The 19,321-nt window shown below is 44.1% G+C and overlaps 1 protein-coding gene across 4 annotated transcripts in view; it reads left to right on the forward strand.

The window, feature by feature from the left end:
* LOC141259324 (probable cation-transporting ATPase 13A5) overlaps window positions 1–19,321 on the forward strand; it is a 749,831-nt gene that overhangs the window by 719,767 nt on the left and 10,743 nt on the right. For 3 of the 4 annotated variants that reach the window (XM_073675084.1, XM_073675083.1, XM_073675086.1), the window contains one exon: window positions 6,312–6,392. The exons of the other annotated variant lie outside the window; for it this stretch is intronic. In XM_073675084.1, coding sequence (XP_073531185.1) covers window positions 6,312–6,392 — 81 coding nt within the window. The remainder of the gene's footprint in view (window positions 1–6,311; window positions 6,393–19,321) is intronic. 4 annotated transcript variants of the gene reach the window in all.

Here is a 19,321-nt window from a genome sequence, read left to right on the forward strand (position 1 = left end):
GAAACTCCCCACAAGGGACACTATTTTGGAAACTAGAGCCCTCAGGGAACTTATCTAGATGTGTGGTGAGCACCCATAACCCCCAGGTGCTTCACAGAAATTTATAACATGGAGCCGTGAAAATAAAAAAATGATCTTGTAGCCCAAAATTAAATTTTTTTATTTTCACAAGGGTAAGAGGAGAAAATGGAACCTAAAAACTATTGTGCAATTTCTCCTGAGTATGCCAATACCCCATATGTGGGGAAAATACACTGTTTGGCTGGAATCAAGAGTGGATGCCATGTCGCATTTCGGGAGCCTCTGATGTGCCTAAATACTGGAAACCCCTCCACAATTGACTCCATTTTGGAATCTAGACCCCTAAAGGATTTTATCAAGGGGTACAGTAAACATTTTGAACCCAGGGGTACGACAGAATTTGATAACATTAGGTCATCATATTGAATAAGTTGTCATTAGTCTTGAGCGCAAATGCTCGCTACTTGAGTTTGCATCGGGTTCTCTGGTATGCATCATGTATCACGGGTGCTCGAGTGACATGTTCGAGTCCCTTGTGCATGGCAGGCAATCCCAACAACTTTTTTTGGGCTGCGAAGCATATGGGGCGGAGACTCGAGCATGTCACTCGAATACCCGCAATACTTATTTGATCTATTGTGCTAACACATGTTATACTATGAATTAGAACACACAGTTCGAAACACGTCAGATAGCATGCTGCTTAGAGCATTTTTTAACATGTACTCTTTTTAATCATGTTTGAATAAATTTCAAGTTTTTAATTAATTCCCTGGATTTTGTGCTGGATAAATCTCTCTTTCCTGCCGTTGATCCACCCTGCTGCCAACACAGGCTCTCAATCCCAGCACGTCCTGAGGAATTCCACTTCATATGGTGAGCTGGATGAACTTTTACATTTTTATATACTGATTCATGTCGGCCATTATCCGTGCTCCCCAAGGATTATAAATATTTGTATAAAAAGAACCAAGTTTACAACTATATGTACTTAACATATATACTATTTACAACATAAAAAGGGAAGAAGAAAAGAAAAAAGAAAAAAATAATAATTTTTGTCCCTCAAATTTTTTTTTCTTATCTCAGAATTTTTTTTTTTTTTCATGTTAATATTGCTGAAATTCTAAATGGATGCCTCTACCTCTGGGGAGGAGGATTTTTTCAATGTGGATAGTCAAGCCAGAATTCAAAAAGCAGCTGACATTTTTTCAATGCATAAGCAGCAATGTGATTACTGACCCTAACAACATAAAAGAAACATTAATTAACCTAGAGAATGAAATAACAATTAGGCTCAGAACTTGGTGGGACTCAACAACATTGCAAACATATATGGAAAAAACTATGATCCCTCGTGGTTTAAGAATCAAGAAATGTCCTACACAAATATATAATAATGAGTTTTTGAATGAATGGGACGGTATTTTTTTCAGCATGCTCGACCAATTTAATGGAATTAATAAAACATGAGAAAAATAAAATGGAATCCATTGAAATTAAAATAAAGGAAATTGAGAATTCATTAGCCGAATTTTATATTGCCTCTAAAACTAGGATAAATGAAAATGTGGGTAAACTGGCAGATACTATAACTGTAGTAAAACAAAATATATTTAAAAGAGATTTACAAGATTATGAAAATAATGTTGTTTATAACTGGCATCAATATAAGGAAAACCCTAAGTCAATATTAAAAAATAAATATGAGAAAAATGGAAGGAAAAGCAGGTATAACAATCCACGTGTGAGTTTTACATCATCTGAACTGAAATCCAAAGATGGCAATAGGGATTCATCTGATTTTGAAAGTGATAAAGCTGAATGTTCAACAAATCACAATGTGTAGCCAAAAAACAGATCTACTTTTATTCTTCACAATATGCCACGCCGTCAGCCACTAAAAAAAACAAGACGAGCAGGGAGGAAGCATCGCAAAAAGCATGCACAATTATCCAACACGGCAGAGGAAATGAGAGATGAAGATCTTACAGTGATTAACCTGTCAGCCAACATTATAAATCAAACTCAGCAAGAAGTACTAAAGAAAGGCTTGAAATTTGTACCTACGAAACGTTTTGAATTACTTCCCACCTTAATGAATGTGAACAAATTCATGAGATGTCTTACTATAAAAAAACATTTTGCACAAGGGCAACATGAGATTGAGGATAATTGTAATAATGATGCAAGGACAAACCAGAATGAATATTCTAATGTGATGTTTTTTGAGCAGATGTGTGGCGCCCTGCTGCGCATTGGTGCCACAGAACCCAGAAGGGTGCATGGCTGGACTTCTCCACAAGAGGCCCTCACACATTCACACATCTTCACCCTACCACCTCAGACCAGCAGAGGGAGCCCTTTAGGGAAATATATAGGGAGGGTGGAGCCAGGCAGCTCAGTTTAGTTGGAGTTTAGTGTTCAGAGACAGAGAGAAACACAGCTCAGAGTGAGCAGAGAGTGTGCTACCGCTCAGAGAGCAGTGAAGAGGCAGCGAGCTGGCTGTGCTTAGGCGAGCGAAAGCCTACAGCACGTGTGAAAGCCTAGTGAGGGCCTTGAGTGGGCCGAAGGCAGAGAGGAGAAGGAAGAAGTAGCAAGGGGGCAGAGGACCATACCAGGCTCACCCCGATATATATAACGGACACCGGGTCCGCACCTACAGGGACCCTTTATACCCAGTAGGAACCACCGGAACCCCTGGAGGACTACAGGTCCCAGGTTCACCAAACGCTGACTACAGTACCAGGGCTAGGAGTCACGGAGGCCCCAGCGTCCAGGGAGAGTGATCTCCAAGAGAAGGCCCTACTACCAGGTCAGCAGGTGCAAAGAGAGACAGTAACCAAGCTAGGCCTAGCTCCAGGCAGGTCAGAAGCTTAGAGAATAAAGCAACGGATCAGGAGGCCCTATACCCGCTCACTGGGGAGAGTCCAAAAGTGTGCCCTTTGCCTGGAGTATCCTGGACCGTGCCTGCAGCATCACCTGTAAAGGTACTGAAGCTTACCACCATGTGAGTGTCCGTCTTTCCTCCGAGACCGTCCTGCCATCTCTCCCCTGCACCACCATCCATGTGGAGAGCCACACCATCTCTGCTGCTGCAACACCAGCTCCAGGGGACTGCTCCGCAGCTGCGGCTCCCTCTAGCCGCAATCCACAGGTGGCGTCGCAAACTTTCCCAAATCCCCTATATCTCCCCCTTGTACTGACCCCCCTGGGTCACGGACCGAGCCAGCTACCGTGATATCCCACAGCAACCAGAGGCCCGGCTGCCGAGTACCCCACGGCCCAGGGGGCGCGTCAGATGTCATTAATTAATTTACATTCACTATCTGAAGAAAGCCAAAAAACATTAGATGACAATTTTTTCCAGAGAGTCCCTAATCCGGATTTCTTCCCAATTCACACTAGAAGTCCGGCAATGGACGATTTTCAGCATGTGGTTGAAGAAGAGCTAAAAACTTTACATGAAAATCAGAAAAAATACAAATCTAACCTCACCTTTCAACAGCAGAAAGCTTTAAAAACCTTACAAAATAATCCAAACATTGTTATAAGAAACTCTGATAAAGATGGTTCTGTTGTAATACTAGACAAAGATTTATATGAACATGAAATTCTAGATATGTTACAAGATGCTGAAACTTATTGCAAGCTTAAAGTTGATCCTACATGTTAAAAAAATTTCCACCTCCACTTAGACCCATTGTCTCTGGTGTGGGTTCGCTGTGTGTGCACTTTGGTAAATGGCTTGATTAACACCTTCAACCTCTGGCTCCGATCTCTCCAAGTTATATCAGAAACAGCAAGCATGTCCTTAATATAATAAAATACAAGAAAGGTGTGAGAACTTCTCATGGATTACCTGTGATGTGACTGCTATATACGGCTATACCACATGATTTATCAGTTTAGCACATGACCAAAGTAATTTCCTGCCTCCTGGTGACCCGGATGTTGTCATTACAACACCAGGTCACCATGACAACATCTGTGAGCAACCGCAGACCCCACGTGATGCCGGAGAGGAGGTAAGTATCGGCGCTTACCTCCCCTTGCCCCCGCAATGCTGCGATCGACTTCTATAGCAGCATTTCAGGGGTTAATGTGCCGGGAGCGGTGCGGGACCTCTCCTGGCACATAGCACCGGGTGTCAGCTGTGACAATCAACTGTGTGCGGGCGAGATCGCAGCGCATGTAATAGTATGTAGCTGGCCCAATAGGCCCAGGGCGCAGCTACGTACTATTACTGACGCTGTCAGAAAGGGATTAAAATATGAAAAGAGATATAAATATAGTAAATAAATATCATGCAGAAAAAGTTTGGTTCATATCTTCATCATGGCTGCTAGCTGTAACAGAAACTGTGGAGTAGTCCTGGATCTGTTATGGGAGAGATGGACCTGCTGCCCACTGACCCATTGATTATAAAGGACAGTTTTGTGACGTCTTGGTGTCTATCATTTTAATTGACAGATTATTGCTTCATGCAAAACTATTCTTCCCAGCAATTGACACAGAGAGATGAGCGAATATGTTTGAGTGGAACTGAATAATATCTGAATATTACATAAAGTCCGCATTCACTAATGTGAATTTTATCTCATTTCGATTCACATGGATTAAGCAAAATTTGAACCATAAAGGACCATCAAAGGTTAAAATAAAAAAATAGATACTGCTCCTCTCTCGCCCTCTGCTCCTCACTGTCCTCATCACATCTTCTTATCACCGCTGTAATCGCTGAATCTCCGGGTCTACCAGGCTGGTAATTCCGGCTCTGATGTGGCCCAGTAAGGTTACGGCGCATATCATAACATCATGACCTTACACATACTTGTGCGAACTGTCCCAGGCCTTGTCAATGCAGGGACCAGAGAGGAGAGCATTAAGCAGAGTTTTAGGATTTTTCTTTAATTTTTACATCTAATGTTTATTATGGTCTAGGGTCTGGAGAGAACCCAGAAAGTAATAAAGGACATTAAATTCACATAAATAACTTGCAAATCAAATTTAATGAGAAAATCTGTGTGAACAGGAGAATTCAAAATTTGCCTGATCCACTCCTTTTTAGTCACAGAACATTGTAACAGTTTCCAAAAGGGAACTCAGACTAAACAAGATAAATATGATGGCTTTTTTAAATTTTCTGCTGGAGAAAACTGTGTCTGTAAGGAAATTTGTGACTCTGTCACTAAGTTTTTGATGCCCCATCGGACAATAGCAAAAAAGAGAGGCAGAGTCCCTTATTTCAGTGGTGTGCCACTGATTGGGCTTTTTGCAGCAGTTTTGATAAAAAACACATTTTTTTCTGCTGTTTCTTCGTTATGAACTGCTGCTGCATAGTCGTTGATATTCATGTTCTCTGGCTATCTCTACCCCTCACCATTGATTATATGTAAATCTAAATGTGGGGAACAGAGCGCACAATAGGGTGATACCCTATGGAGGGAGAGTAAGAGAGTGCTGGTTACACTGACCTGATGGAGTTGTGACTGGCACAACTCCTATAAAGGCATGAAGAAAAACAGCTGATGCTGCTCTGTGGCTGGTGGATAAATCCTCCAGGAGATATTAGATCCTGTAGGATGAACACGTAAGTGGGCTGCGATGATGATGATGATGATGATAATGATATTTATTTAAAACACGTTTCAATGCTGTCCTGGCATCAGTGACGAAACGTGAAAAAGATGCTGGTATGGTGTTGAAACGCGTTGTGAATAAAAAGCCTTTTCATCATCATCATCATCTCTGAAGAATTGATGTACTCCAGCAGCACAGCCCACTTATGTCTTCACCATTGATTGGCCGCTTTCTTCTTATGCACAGTGTACAGAGAAATCTGTCAGTCAGTGGTGCAGGTAGGGTTATAAAGAGCACTTCATTGAGATAATTAGCAGATGTGCAGCAAATAAAACAGTGATTTTTATGAAAACTTCAGAAAGGAGCCTTCTAAGTGACACCCTTTTAGAATTAGGGTTTCTGTCACTATTTTATGCTAACCTCAGATTAGAAAGCATAAATCTGATGACAGACTCCCTTTAAATGCCCATTACATGCAAATATATACAGTATTTCATATCCACACAAGCCATCTGTTGAATTAAAGCTAATTTTGTTAGAATCTGTGTCAATATGGTTAATTACATTTGTCAAAATTATATTAATTTTCTAATATTTACCTTATCCTAATTATTAAAAATCAAAACAGTTTGATTTCTTATGTATTTTATAAGTATTATTTTTTGTATAAATCATTGCTCACTCGTGTCTCTTTATTCATTATTCAGCTTGTGTGTACTCCATATTACTGGAGAAGGTACATCTTGATCATGGTGCTTGTTCTCTTCATCGTGTCATACATTGCGGAGGTAAATGTTCTTAGAGTATTATATTCATCAACTATTTACTATAAAAAATGTTAACAAACAAAATATTGCACTTCTTGCCATACTTTCAAAACATACAGAGAGAGGAAAAACACGCATTGAGATTAGTGATGAGTAAAGATGAGCGAATATTTCAATATTTGGTTCGGATTACGATCATCGAATTTGCAATATTCGTCAATTTATTCGTCGAATATTCGCCAAATGTTACCGAATGCCATAAGGTTCAATGGGGGGTAAAAACAAACACATACACATCACCTTCAAATGGCCCAAAAGCTGCAAAACACATCAAATTAGGGGCAGACACCAGGAAAGTGCCATCAATTGACCCAGAGTACAAATAGTATAATTTTTATTTAATATTATAGCGACATTTATTCCATGGTGCTTTACATGTGAAAAGGGGTCTGGTACAATAGTGGAGGGCGCACATACAATCTACAAGGGGTGGGTGAGGATACAGTAGGTGAGGGTACAGCTGGTCGTGCAGCGGTATGCTGGAGCGAGGGTTACCGCAGATTGTATGCTTGTCAGAAGAAGTGGGTCTTCAGCTTCCTTTTCAAGGTTTCCATGGTAGGCGAGAGTCTGATGTGTTGGTGTACAGAGTCCCACAGTAGGGTAGATGCATAGGACAAATCTTGTATGTGATTGTGGCAAGAAGAGATAAGAGGGAAGTAGAGAAGGAGATCTTTGTAAGGATGGGAGGTTGCATGCTGGTATGTACAGGAAGACTAGGTCACACATGTATGGAGGAGACTGGTTTTCAATGGCTTGGTATGCCAAAGTTAGGCTTTCAACTGGAGTCTCTAGGCAACGGGGAGCCAATGCAGGGATTGACAGAGGGGAGAAGCCGAGGAATAGCAATGAGATAGGTGGATTAGCCAGCCTGCATAGTTTAGGATAGATTCTAGGGGTGCGAGAGTGGTAGAACAGAGTCCACAGAGCAGGAGCTTGCAGTAGTTAAGGCGGGAGATGATGAGGCTGTGCTCTGGTGTTTTGGAAGATTCATGCTTGAGGAATGTGCAGATACCGGAGATATTTTGGCGCTGGAGTCGGCAGCAAGTGGAAATGGCTTGGATCTGACGTTTGAAGGACAGATCAGAGTGGGCAGCCATTGACTTTGATGGATGGCTTATTTGAGGGAGGAGAGGTGAATGAGATGGTGGAAAGATCATGAATTTTGTTTTATCCATGTTAAGTTTTACAAATCTAGCACAGAAGTAAGATGAAATAGCGGACACACATTGTGGGATTCTGGTTAGTAAGAAGGTGATATCAGGTCCAGAGGGGTAGATCTGTGTGTCATCAGCGTAGAGGTGATACTGAAAGCCATGAGACTCGATGAGCTGTCCCAGGCCAAAGGTGTAGATGGAGAAGAGCAAGGGTCCTTGAACTGAACCTTGGGGGACACTAACACATAGAGGGCGAGATGAGGAGGTGACGTGTGAGTGGGAGACACTGAATGTCTGGTCGGTTAGGTATAAAGAGATCCAAGTTAGGGCCAAATCTGTGATGCCGAGACAGCGGTACACTTTGTAGATGAGGGCCAGAAAGAACATGTGCTCCAGTAGATGACAAGCGCTGCATCAAGTGGCTTCTGCTCCTCTTCCTCCAACTTAACATCACACACAGTACAGTCCTTAGAGGTGGCACCCCAATTACCCTTGTTTTCACCCACGTCACAACTCTCCAACCGTCCAAGTGACTGTGGGGAAGCACAGATGGGCGAGTCTACAGAGGTATTCACTCATTTTATTCCATGGCATCAGAGGTCTGCTCCAAAGCTTCACAGACTCAAGAGGGGGAAAGCATGTGTAGCGATGCCCAAAATTTTTGTTCTGTTGATCTGGGGCCCAGAAGAAGTAGGGTCCGAGCAGAATCCAAACCCTCGTCACCAAACGTTAACCCCTGGGAGTGTGCATGGATGGGTTGGAGAACGAAACATAAACCGCAGAACACAGAGCACTAAAGTAATAGACAACAGGGGTTGGAAAACTAAACAACTAAACAGCTAGGGTTGGAGAACTAAACTACTAAACACCAGGGCATGTAGAACTAAACCACCAGACACCAAGGTGTCACTAGACAGAAAGTCTTGAAAGCCCCAAGGCTTGCAGGACAAACCTTTGTATCTAACACTTCCTCCAGTGCTTATGCCTCCTCCATCTCCTCTAGGGTGTCCACCTGTGCCCTCAACCTCTGCCTTAATGAGACACATGTTCCAACAGTGCAGATACAATCCCCCCCTCCACCTCTGTACTGCGCAGCCAGGGCTCACTGCAATCAGGCATTGTTTCAATTAAAATGCCTTGGATTTCGCAGTCAAACTGATCAAGAGTTGTGTACAGCTATGCATGCCGAGTTTGAGCAATGACTGTCTCCACTGAACCTGGAGCAAGGGAAGGACGTGCGATAACGGTGCAAAACTGGTGGCAGCCCAACACCAGGGAAACCTCACACACGTGCCTTACATGTCTCGCATCCTCAACCTGATGGTACAGCAATTTCTCTGCCACTATTCTGGCCTGGATGTGCTTCTGCAGAAACCACAGTCTCTGTGTACTCACTTAAAACTATAAAAATGAGTAGGATCTTTAGTATAAAAACCTGGTCACTAGACAACAAGCTAATTCCTTCATGATGATAGAGGCTACCATCTCCTTAGCTTCCTGGTTGCCACATATAATTTGGAGATTGCTGTCAGCTCTGGTTATGCTGTAATTTAAGGCTAAGTGCCCACGTTGCGGAACTGAAGCATATTTTTTACGCTTCTCCCTGGCCGGAAAATCGCATGCGGATTTTACATGCAGTTTTCCCGCCAGGTAGAAGTGTTTGTGAGGCGTCTTTGCAGCGTCTTTGCATGCATTTCCGCATGCGGGTTATCAAGTACTTCTCCAAGTGATTTAAGCATCACTTGGAAAAGTGCTTGACAACTTGTTCACACTATATAAATCCATGCAACCGGCATGGATTTATATAGTGTGACCAAGTAATAGTTAAAAAAAAAGAATCAGAATGGTAAAAAATAAAAAAATAAAGTTTATACTCACCTTCCGATGCATTCTCTGCCCCATCCGGAGTCTTGAGCGGCTCACGCTGGTGTGTGCAGGACCTGCGGTGAAGTCATTGAGTCATGTGATGGGTCACATGACTCAATGACGTGGCAGGTCCTTCACACAACAGCGCAACGGAGGGAAAACATCAGAAGATAAGTATAAACTTTATTTTATTCTTTTTTTTACAGGTTCTTTGGTATCCAGGTCTGGATGAGAGTCTCCTCTCATCCAGACTTGGGTACCATCCGCACATTGATTCCGCTGCGATTCCGCAAAATTAATGAACATGCTGCGGATTTTTGTCCGCAGCATATACGCTGCGGAAAAATCCGCAGCATGGGCATTGACATTGCGGAATGCCATTGGGGACCATGGGTGCGGATATACATGCGTTTTACAAGCGTTTACGCTGCGGAAATTCGGCAGCATATACGCTTGTAATACGCAACGTGGGCACGCAGCCTAAATGTAGTTTTTTTCCCTTTGGTCCAGCAAGGGTTAATGTTAGTCTCTTGCTGGCAGCCTTTTGTTAGGGGCCAGCTGATGTTGGTTGGTGCCACTCCGAAGGTCTTTTAAATAGACATATGATCCATTAGCTGACTGGGAGTTATAGTTCATTCTATGCTGACCTCTTTGAAGGAGCCAGTCTCTGGAGAAGCTGTGGTGTTCGTTGCTATTGTTATTTCTGTTGGAGAGATAAGTGTATTTTATATTGTTATCTTCCCATTTTTTGTCTTCCCTTCCTTGTATTGTCCTATTGTAGTGGTGAGTAGTGATGAGCGAGCACTAAAATGCTCGGGTGCTCGTTGCTCGGGTCAAGCAAATTGGAATGCTCGGGTGCTTGACCCAAGCAATGAGCCAAATGTAAGTCTATGGGAAACTCAAGCATTTTTACAGTGATCCCCCTGGTGGTCTGCAGGGAGCCTAAAAATTAGCCAAATCGATGTGAACAGTGCTCAAATGATATGAGAAAAGCATGGGGGAGCCCCCCTGTAAGCCATAGAGACTCCCAGGTCAGTGCTGTAAACAATGTTGTCAGAGTATTAGGCTATTTTTCCGGACTCATAATAAAACATACGAAAACAAAATCAAAAAGGATTTTCCTGGACAAAACGTCAAGGGACATTCATTCCAGGGTAATGACTTGTATATAAGGCAAAAAAATGTTCCTCCACACCTTGGGCTATGTTCACACGTAGCATTTTTGATGCGTTTTTGCACTTTTGCATTGCTTTCAATGGTGAAAATACATTCACCAGTAAATGTCATTGTAAAATTTTACAACTTTATCTGCCCATGTGGTGTGTGAAACATGATCAGACACATCCTGTTTCATTTATAGTCACAAAGCCTATTTTTACAGGGCCATCAGGCAGCCCTCACTAATGTTAGAGGGCCATCAGCTGGCTATGCTTTGTTGTTCCCATTATTAAAGAGTGAGTCTTCTATAAGGTTAATGCCTATGCAATGAATGCAAGGGCTGCCAAATATGTTGATGCACCCCAATACCCCTTTGAAGAGACATAGAGGAGGGCTTCAGTTAAAAAAAATGTTCCCATTATTAGGAAGCGGGTCTCCTATACTGTTATTGTCTATGCAGTGAATACAAGGGCTGCCAAATTTGTGGACGAACCCCAATACCCCCTTGAAGAGACATAGAGGAGGGCTTCAGTTAAAAAATGTTCCCATTATAAAGGAGGTCTCCTATACGATTATTGCCTATGCAGTGAATGCAAGGGCTGCCAAATATGTGGACACACTCCAATTCCCCTTTGAAGAGACATAGAAGAGGGGGACTTTAGTTACATTTTTTTCTCATTATTAGGAAGCTGGCTTCTTATACTGTTATTGCCTATGTAGTGAATGCAAGAGATGCCAAATATGTGGACGCACCCCAATACTCATTTGAAGAGACATAGAGGATTGCTTCAGTTAAATAAATGCTCCCATTATAAAGGAGAATGTATCCTATACTGTTATTGCTTAAGCAGTGAATGCAAGATCTGCCAAATATGTGGATGCACCTCAATACCCCTTTGAAGAGACATAAAGGAGTGCTTCAGTTAAAAAATGTTCCTATTATAAAGAAGCAGGTCTCCTTTAATGTTATTGCCTATGCAGTGAATGCAAGGGCTGCCAAATATGTGGACGCACCCCAATACCCCTTTGAATAGACAGAGGAGGGCTTCAGTTAATAAAATATTCCCATTTTAAAGGAGATGGTCATGTCATACTGTCTATACTATCAATGCCTATGTAGTGAATGCTAGTGAATGCTAGTGAATGCAAGGGCTGCCAAATATGTAGACGCACCTCAATACCCCTTTGAAGAGACATAGAGGGGGGCTTCAGTTAAAAAAATGTTCCCATTATTAGGAAGCGGGTTTCTTATACTGTTATTGAATATGCAGTGAATGCAAGGGCTGAGAAAAATTTGGACGCACTCCAATGCCCCTTGGAAGAGACATAGAGGAGGGCCTCATTAAAAAAATGTTCTCTTTATAAAGGAGCTGTTCTCATTTACTGTTATTGCGTATGCTGTGACTGTAAGGGCTGCCAAAAATTTGGACGCAATCTAATGCCCCTTGGAAGAGATGTTTAGGAGGGCCTCATTAAAAATTTTTTTCCCATTATTAAGGAGTGGGTCTGCTATACTTGTAATGCCCATGCACTAAGTGCATGGGCTGAAAAGCATTTACCCCTGGGGGGTTTACATGAACATACTGTATAATAAAAATTTCTTACGGGCATTATAAACACCCTTAAACAAAATTATGTGGGTGTTGCATCACGGTCACCCTGGTGATATGGTGGTGGGGGTTGAGGATGAGGAGAAGGAAGAGGAGGAGAACAACAGAAAATAGATAAAATTAGGAAACATATATTCATGTCTGGGTGTGAAGAGGTGCATGGGAATAAACCTCCCAAAAAATGGATTTGAGCTTATGTTACGCTGCTTTCATTTGGTTGTATTGAGAAGTCTGGCTTAATCCAGCCCTTGTTCATTTTTGTAAGAGTCAGCCTGTCAGCATTTTCAGTTGACATGCAGATGTGCCTATTAGTTATAATGCCCCCGGCGGTACAAAGACCCGCACTGACAAAACGCTAGCGGCAGGGCAGGCCAGGACATCCAAGGCCTAGAGAGCCAGTTCATGCCACGTGTCCAGTTTGGATACCCAATAATTATAAGGCACAGAGGAATAACAGAGGACATTGGTACGGTACTCCCTCAGCATCTTCAAAAAATGATCCCTCCTTGTGAGAGTACCCCACTCATCAGGGCCTGTGCGATGGGAGGGTCTGAGAAAACTGTCCCAGATCTTTGACAGTGTTCCCCTGCCTCTGCTGCATCGCATTTGTGTCTCTCTCGCCTGTACTCCTTGGTTGCAAATATGAAGAAAGTCGATAAAGGCAGCAAATCTTGTAAAAGCAGTCCTTTATTCTCAAAGACGGGACATATTAGTGACCGTCAAACGAGAGGCCCGAAGAGACGTGTGAGGGAAAAAGGAACAGAGAACTACGGCTACTTTGCAACCTTCCGGTGCTTCTATAGGTCCAATGTGAACTCCTTGGTTGTCCAACAAACTTTGAGATGGGAATTTTTTTAATAATTGGCAACAATGGACTTCTGGTACTGCACCATTTTAGTAGACTTGTCCGCTTCGGGAATGAGAGATAGAAAGTTTTCCTTGTAGCCTGGGTCAAGAAGTGTCACCAACCTGTAATGACTGTCACCCAAAATTTGGAGAACGCAAGGGTCACGGGAAAGTCAGCGTACCATAAACTCATGTTTGCCAGACTGCTAACAGGCAAAACTTCCCTGACCATACTCTAGTCCTCTACCTCCTTCTCCCTCTCCTTAGGCCATACACACTGAGCAGACAGTATGACAGTTGCGTGAGTAGTACCGTCTATAGCGCAGTAAACTATCTCCTGTTCCACCTACTCCTCCTATTCCTCATTGTCAACCAATCCACTTTGAGATGAGAAGAAGCTGGGCTGTATGGAATCACCCTGTATGGTTCCTTGCTCCATCTCATCATGCTCCGCCTGCAATGCCTCTTCTTTAATTGTGAGCAGCGATTGTTTCAGAAGGCAGAGAAGCGGGATGGTGACATTAAATATAGCGTCATCGCTGCTCATCATTTTGGTGGAGTCCTCAAAGTTTTGGAGGACGGCACATGTCTAAGATCCATACCTACTCCGAATCTCTTATGTGCGGAGGCTGACCTGAATATCGATGGGCGTTTTAATGCTGGTACTCAACAACTGCCCTGTGTTGCTCACAAATCTTTCTCAACATCTGCAACGTTGAGTTACAATGCGTGGGGACATCGTACACCAGTTGGTGAGCTGAAAGCTGCAAACGCTGTTGAAGCACTGCAAGGGCGGCGGAAGCTGTAGCTGACTTTCTAAAATGGGCACACACTTGGCATACTTTGACAAGCAGCTCAGGCAAATCAAGGTAGGTTCAATGGTGACAGCCACAGATATGCCTGCTGTTTTACAGTTCTCAACAACTCTGCAGCAGAGTGCAGTTTGTCCCCTAACCATATTAGCTTCAGCACAGCTTGTTGCCGCTTGGCCGAGACAGTGCTGCAGTGCTTCCAGCTTGCGACTGATGTGGTCATATTGGAGATGGAGCCTGAAGACGAGGAGGAGGTGATGCAGGAGATGTAGAATGTGGGGGCAACCCTGATTCACCCAGGGCCCACAATCTTCGGTGTCAGGAGGATGTGTTCTGTTCCACGGTCCGACTGGGTCCCGGCTTTCACTATATTAACTCAGTGTACCATCAGCAAGATGTTCTGTCCCTAGCCAAAAACACTTGTCCACGTGTCTGTGGTTAGGTGGACCTTCCCAGTAGCTGCATTGTTGAGGACACGGGAAATGTTCTGGGACAAGTGCTTGTTGAAGGCAGGGATGGCACACTGGGAGAAATAGTGGCGGCTTGGGACCAAGTACTATTGTGATCTGTGGGGCGTTGGCTGCGTATTTGCGCTTGCATTCAAAAGACTGGGGTAGGGACAAATGAATTCTACGCTGGGACAAGGATGTGGACCTGGGTGCTGATGGTGGTGGTTGCAAGTGTGCAACGACAGGTGCAGGGTGGGAGACATCTTCACCAGTGCCATGGACAGGGGATTGGCGTGCACGCACAACAGCGGGACAGGCAGTGGTGGCACCAGCAGACACTGTTTCTAGAACCTGGCGTTCGGCCCACCTATTCGGGTGCTTTGCTGTTATGTGCCTGAGCATGCTGGTGGTGGTCAAGCTGGTAGTTTTGTTGCCTCTGCTGTTGCTGGCAAGGCAGATGTTGCAAATGGCCTTTTTGGGACTGTCTGGACAGTCTTTAAAAAACTGCCAGACTCTGGAAGACCTAACAGTTCCAACTTCCCTCGTGTTGGTGTTTCGGGGAACAGTTGCCCACTTTGTGTCCGTGGCCACCCCACTACTTTTTCCTGCCTGTTGTGGTTCTATGCCTGCCTCGTCCTTTGTGCTGCAGTCCTCACTTATGCATGTCACCTTGTCAAGTTGGATCAGTGACTTCATTGTCCACCACCTCGTCTTCCTCTTCCACACCTTGGTCCTCTTTCTGACTTTCTGGCAATTGTGTTTCATCATCATCCACCTCTTGCGATGGTAATTGCACTTTCCCACCTTCGCGTGACCATCACTGCTCAAATTTTTGGACATTGCAACATGCGATCTCCTCTTGCACCGCTTGAAGCGGGTCAGGCGAGAGGCCTGAATCTTTGACTGGGAAATTGAACAGCTTTTCGGAGTGTCCAAGTGTGGGATCACTTGTCTCTGGACACTCGGCATGGTGGGAGGAAGGAGGATCAGAGTGAGAAATATGTGGTCCAGAATTACAGCTTCTGAGACTGGACCATTTGGAAGACAGGGTGGTGGTGGTGGTACCAAACTGACTGGAAACATTATCTGCGATCCAACCAACAATCTTTTCACACTGCTCTGTGTTCAATAGTGGTGTTTTGCGGCACCCTATAAGGTGGGACAGGAAGCTAGGGTGACATGATGTGGGTGCTTGTTGTGCTCCCTCAGTAGGCACAATTTAAGCTTGCCCACGGCCTCGGCCTATGCGTGCACCATCACGTCCACGTCCCCATCCTTTGCCATGCACGTTGCCCATTTTAAATTGAGTATAATATTTTACACGTCCTCTACAAACTTCTGAATTTGTACAGCAGTAATATCTGATATGTCTGATTGACGCCCATGGTTTTAAGCACCGGCCTTGTAGTTTAGTATTATTTGTCAGTGACCATGTGTGAATAGATTCACCAACACACTAATGCCAAACTGTAACTGGACTATAATATTTTACATGCCCCCTACAAATTTCTGGATTTGTATCGCAGTAATATCTGGTATGTCTGACGAAGGGCCGGCTCCAGGTTTTTCTTGGCCCCGGGTGAAAGAGTCTCAGTGGGCCCCTTTAACACATACCACGATTCATGATGAACAGATACCGCAGAGAAATATATATATATATATATATATATATTACAATGCCAAAGATTTCACTTCTTACATTACATGAGCGATATCTATTGTAAATTCCACAATAGCTCAGAAACCGGCAAATCGCTCCATACAGAATACTGACCCCCATAAAATGCTCCATACAAGATACTGGCCCCCATATAACGCTCCATACAGGATACTGGCCCCCATATAATGCTCCATACAGGATACTGGCCCCCACATAATGCTCCATGCAGGCTGTGCCCCCCACATAATTCCCCACGCAGGCTGTTCCCCCCACATAATGCCCCATGCAGACTGTCCCCTCCCATATAATGTCCCATGCAGGATGTCACCCCCTAATAATGCCCCATGCAGGATGTCACCCCCCCTAATAATGCCCCATGCAGGATGTCACACACCCCCTCCCTTATAATGCCCCATGCAGGATGTCACTCCCCCCCATATAATGCCCTATGCAGGATGTCACTTCCCCCCCTTTTAATTCCCTATGCAGTATTTCACACACCCCCTCCCTTATAATGCCCCATGCAGGATGTCACACACCCCCTCCCTTATAATGCCCCATGCAGGATGTCACCCACCCGCCCTTATAATGCCCTATTCAGGATGTCACACACCCCCCTCGCTTATAATGCCCCATGCAGGATATCACACCCCCCCCTCACTTATAATGCCCCATGCAGGATGTCACACCCCCCACTCGCTTATAATGCCCCATGCAGGATGTCACCCCCCTCCCCACCATATAATGCCCCATGCAGGATATCACAACCCCCCCACGATATAATGCCCCATGCAGGATGTCACACACCCCCACCATATAATGCCCCATACAGGATGTCACACCCCTCCACCATATAATGCCCCATGCCTCCATACAATAAAAAAAAAATCAAATACTCACCTGCTGCCGCTGCTCCGGACTCCAGCGTCGCCGGCGTCTTCCTGCTCTGCACCGTCACCGCACCCTCTGACCTGAGACGTCACTGTGCAGCAGCCGCAGAAGAGACCAGAGCTGCTGCGGAGGCACGGGGAGAAGTAAGTATTGCGCCGGGTTCCGGGGCCCTGAGCAAGTGGGGGGGAGGGCGCTGGCACCGCTCTCCTCAGCTCACCGGTCCCATAGCGCGGCGGGGTGCCCGATGGCGAGTGGGCCCCCCCGCCTGCTCAGGGCTCCGGCACTTGCCTGGGTGCTGACGCCGGTCCTGGTCTGATGAACGCCCACGATTTTAAGCACTGGCCTTGCAGTTTAGTATTATTTGTCAGCGACCACGTGTGAATAGCTTCACCAACACACTACTGCCAAACTGTAAATAGACTTTAATATTTTACGTGTTCCCTACAAATTTCTGGATTTGTACCACAGTAATATGGGATCACGTCTGATGATGGAAAAGATCTGGCTGCATTCTGCAGTGCTAACAAACAAATGGAGTAGTAAAATGGTGTACTGTATTGTTTTTTAAGCAAATAATCCGGATTAAGAGCAAAAAAAAAATTAGCCCTGATATCTAATGCAATGGATATCTGTAATAGGTAGCAGCAGACAGAATGTGCAATGTACCCTATTGTGCTTGCTGTATAATTTCCAAAATCTCTGCCTAACTCCTGCTATCACCACTGAATATATGCAGCTGTATTAGTCCTCAAAAGGACTATTAGTTCATATGGATATATATATGTACTTGTGGAATACCTACAGTGCTGGCCAAAAGTATTGGCACCCCTGCAATTCTGTCAGATAATACTTAGTTTCTTCCTGAAAATCATTGCAATCACAAATTCTTTGGTGTTTTTCTCTTCATTTAATTTGCTTGCAAGGAAAAAACACAAAAGAGAATGAAGCAAAAATCAAATCATTGATCATTTCAAACAAAACTCCAGAAAAGGGCCGGACAAAAGTATTGGCACCCTCAGCCTAATACTTGGTTCCACAACCTTTAGCCAAAATAACTGCGAACAACCATCAATGAGTTTCTTACAATGCTCTGCTGGAATTGTAGACCATTCTTCTTTGGCAAACTGCTCCAGGTCCCTGATATTTGAAGGGTGCCTTCTCCAAACTGCTATTTTGAGATCTCTCCACAGGTGTTCTATGTGATTCAGGTCTGCACTCATTGCTGGCCACCTTAGAAGTCTCCAGTGCTTTCTCTCAAACCATTTTATAGTGATTTTGGAAGTGTGTTTGGGGTCATTGTCCTGCTGGAAGACCCTATATTATGCTGCAAAATTTGTTGGTAGTCTTCAGACTTCATAATGCCATGCACACGGTCAAGCAGTCCAGTGCCAGAGGCAGCAAAGCAACCCCAAAACATCAGGGAACCTCCGCCATGTTTGACTGTAGGGACCGTGTTCTTTTCTTTGAATGCCTCTTTTTTTTTCCTGTACACTCTGTGTTGATGCTTTTTTCCAAAAAGCTCTACTTTTGTCTCATCTGACAGAGTACATTCTTCCAAAACGTTTTAGACTTTCTCAGGTAAGTTTTGGCAAACTCCAGCCTGGCTTTTTTAGGTCTCGGGGTAATAAATGGGGTCTTCCTGGGTATCCTACCATACAGTCCCTTTTCATTCAGACGCCGACGGATAGTACGGGTTGACACTGTTGTACCCTCGGACTGCAGGGCAGCTTGAACTTGTTTGGATGTTAGTCGAGGTTCTTTATCCACCATCCGCACAATCTTGCGTTGAAATCTCTCGCCAATTTTTCTTTTCCGTCCACATCTAGGGAGGTTAGCCACAGTGCCATGGGCTTTAAACTTCTTGATGACACTGCGCACGGAAGACACAGGAACATTCAGGTCTTTGGAGATGGACTTGTAGCCTTGAGATTGCTCATGCTTCCTCACAATTTGGTTTCTCAAGTCCTCAGACAGTTCTTTGGTCTTCTTTCTTTTCTCCATGCTCAATGTGGTACACCCAAGGACACAGGACAGAGGTTGAGTCAACTTTAATCCATGTTAACTGGCTGCAAGTGTGCTTTAGTTATTGCCAACACCTGTTAGGTGCCACAGGTAAGTTACAGGTGCTGTTAATTACACGAATTAGAGAAGCATCACATGATTTTTCAAAGGGTGCCAATACTTTTGTCCACCCCCTTTTTTAGGTTTGGTGTGGAATTATATCCAATTTGGCTTTCAGACAATTATTTTTGTGTTTTTTTCATTGAAGACAAATTAAATGAAGAGAATAATACCAAAGAATTTGTGATTGCAATCATTTTCAGGAAGAAACTGAGTATTATCTGACAGAATTGCAGGGGTGCCAATACTTTTGGCCAGCATTGCATACCTAACTATTAAACCGCCAATACTGTCCCTCACTCAGCAGCACCTCTCTCTACGCT

The sequence above is a fragment of the Phyllobates terribilis genome, unplaced genomic scaffold (assembly GCF_046119375.1).
Source record: "Phyllobates terribilis strain yellow unplaced genomic scaffold, ASM4611937v1 Scaffold_3__8_contigs__length_932513732, whole genome shotgun sequence".
Taxonomy (NCBI): Eukaryota; Metazoa; Chordata; class Amphibia; order Anura; family Dendrobatidae; genus Phyllobates; species Phyllobates terribilis.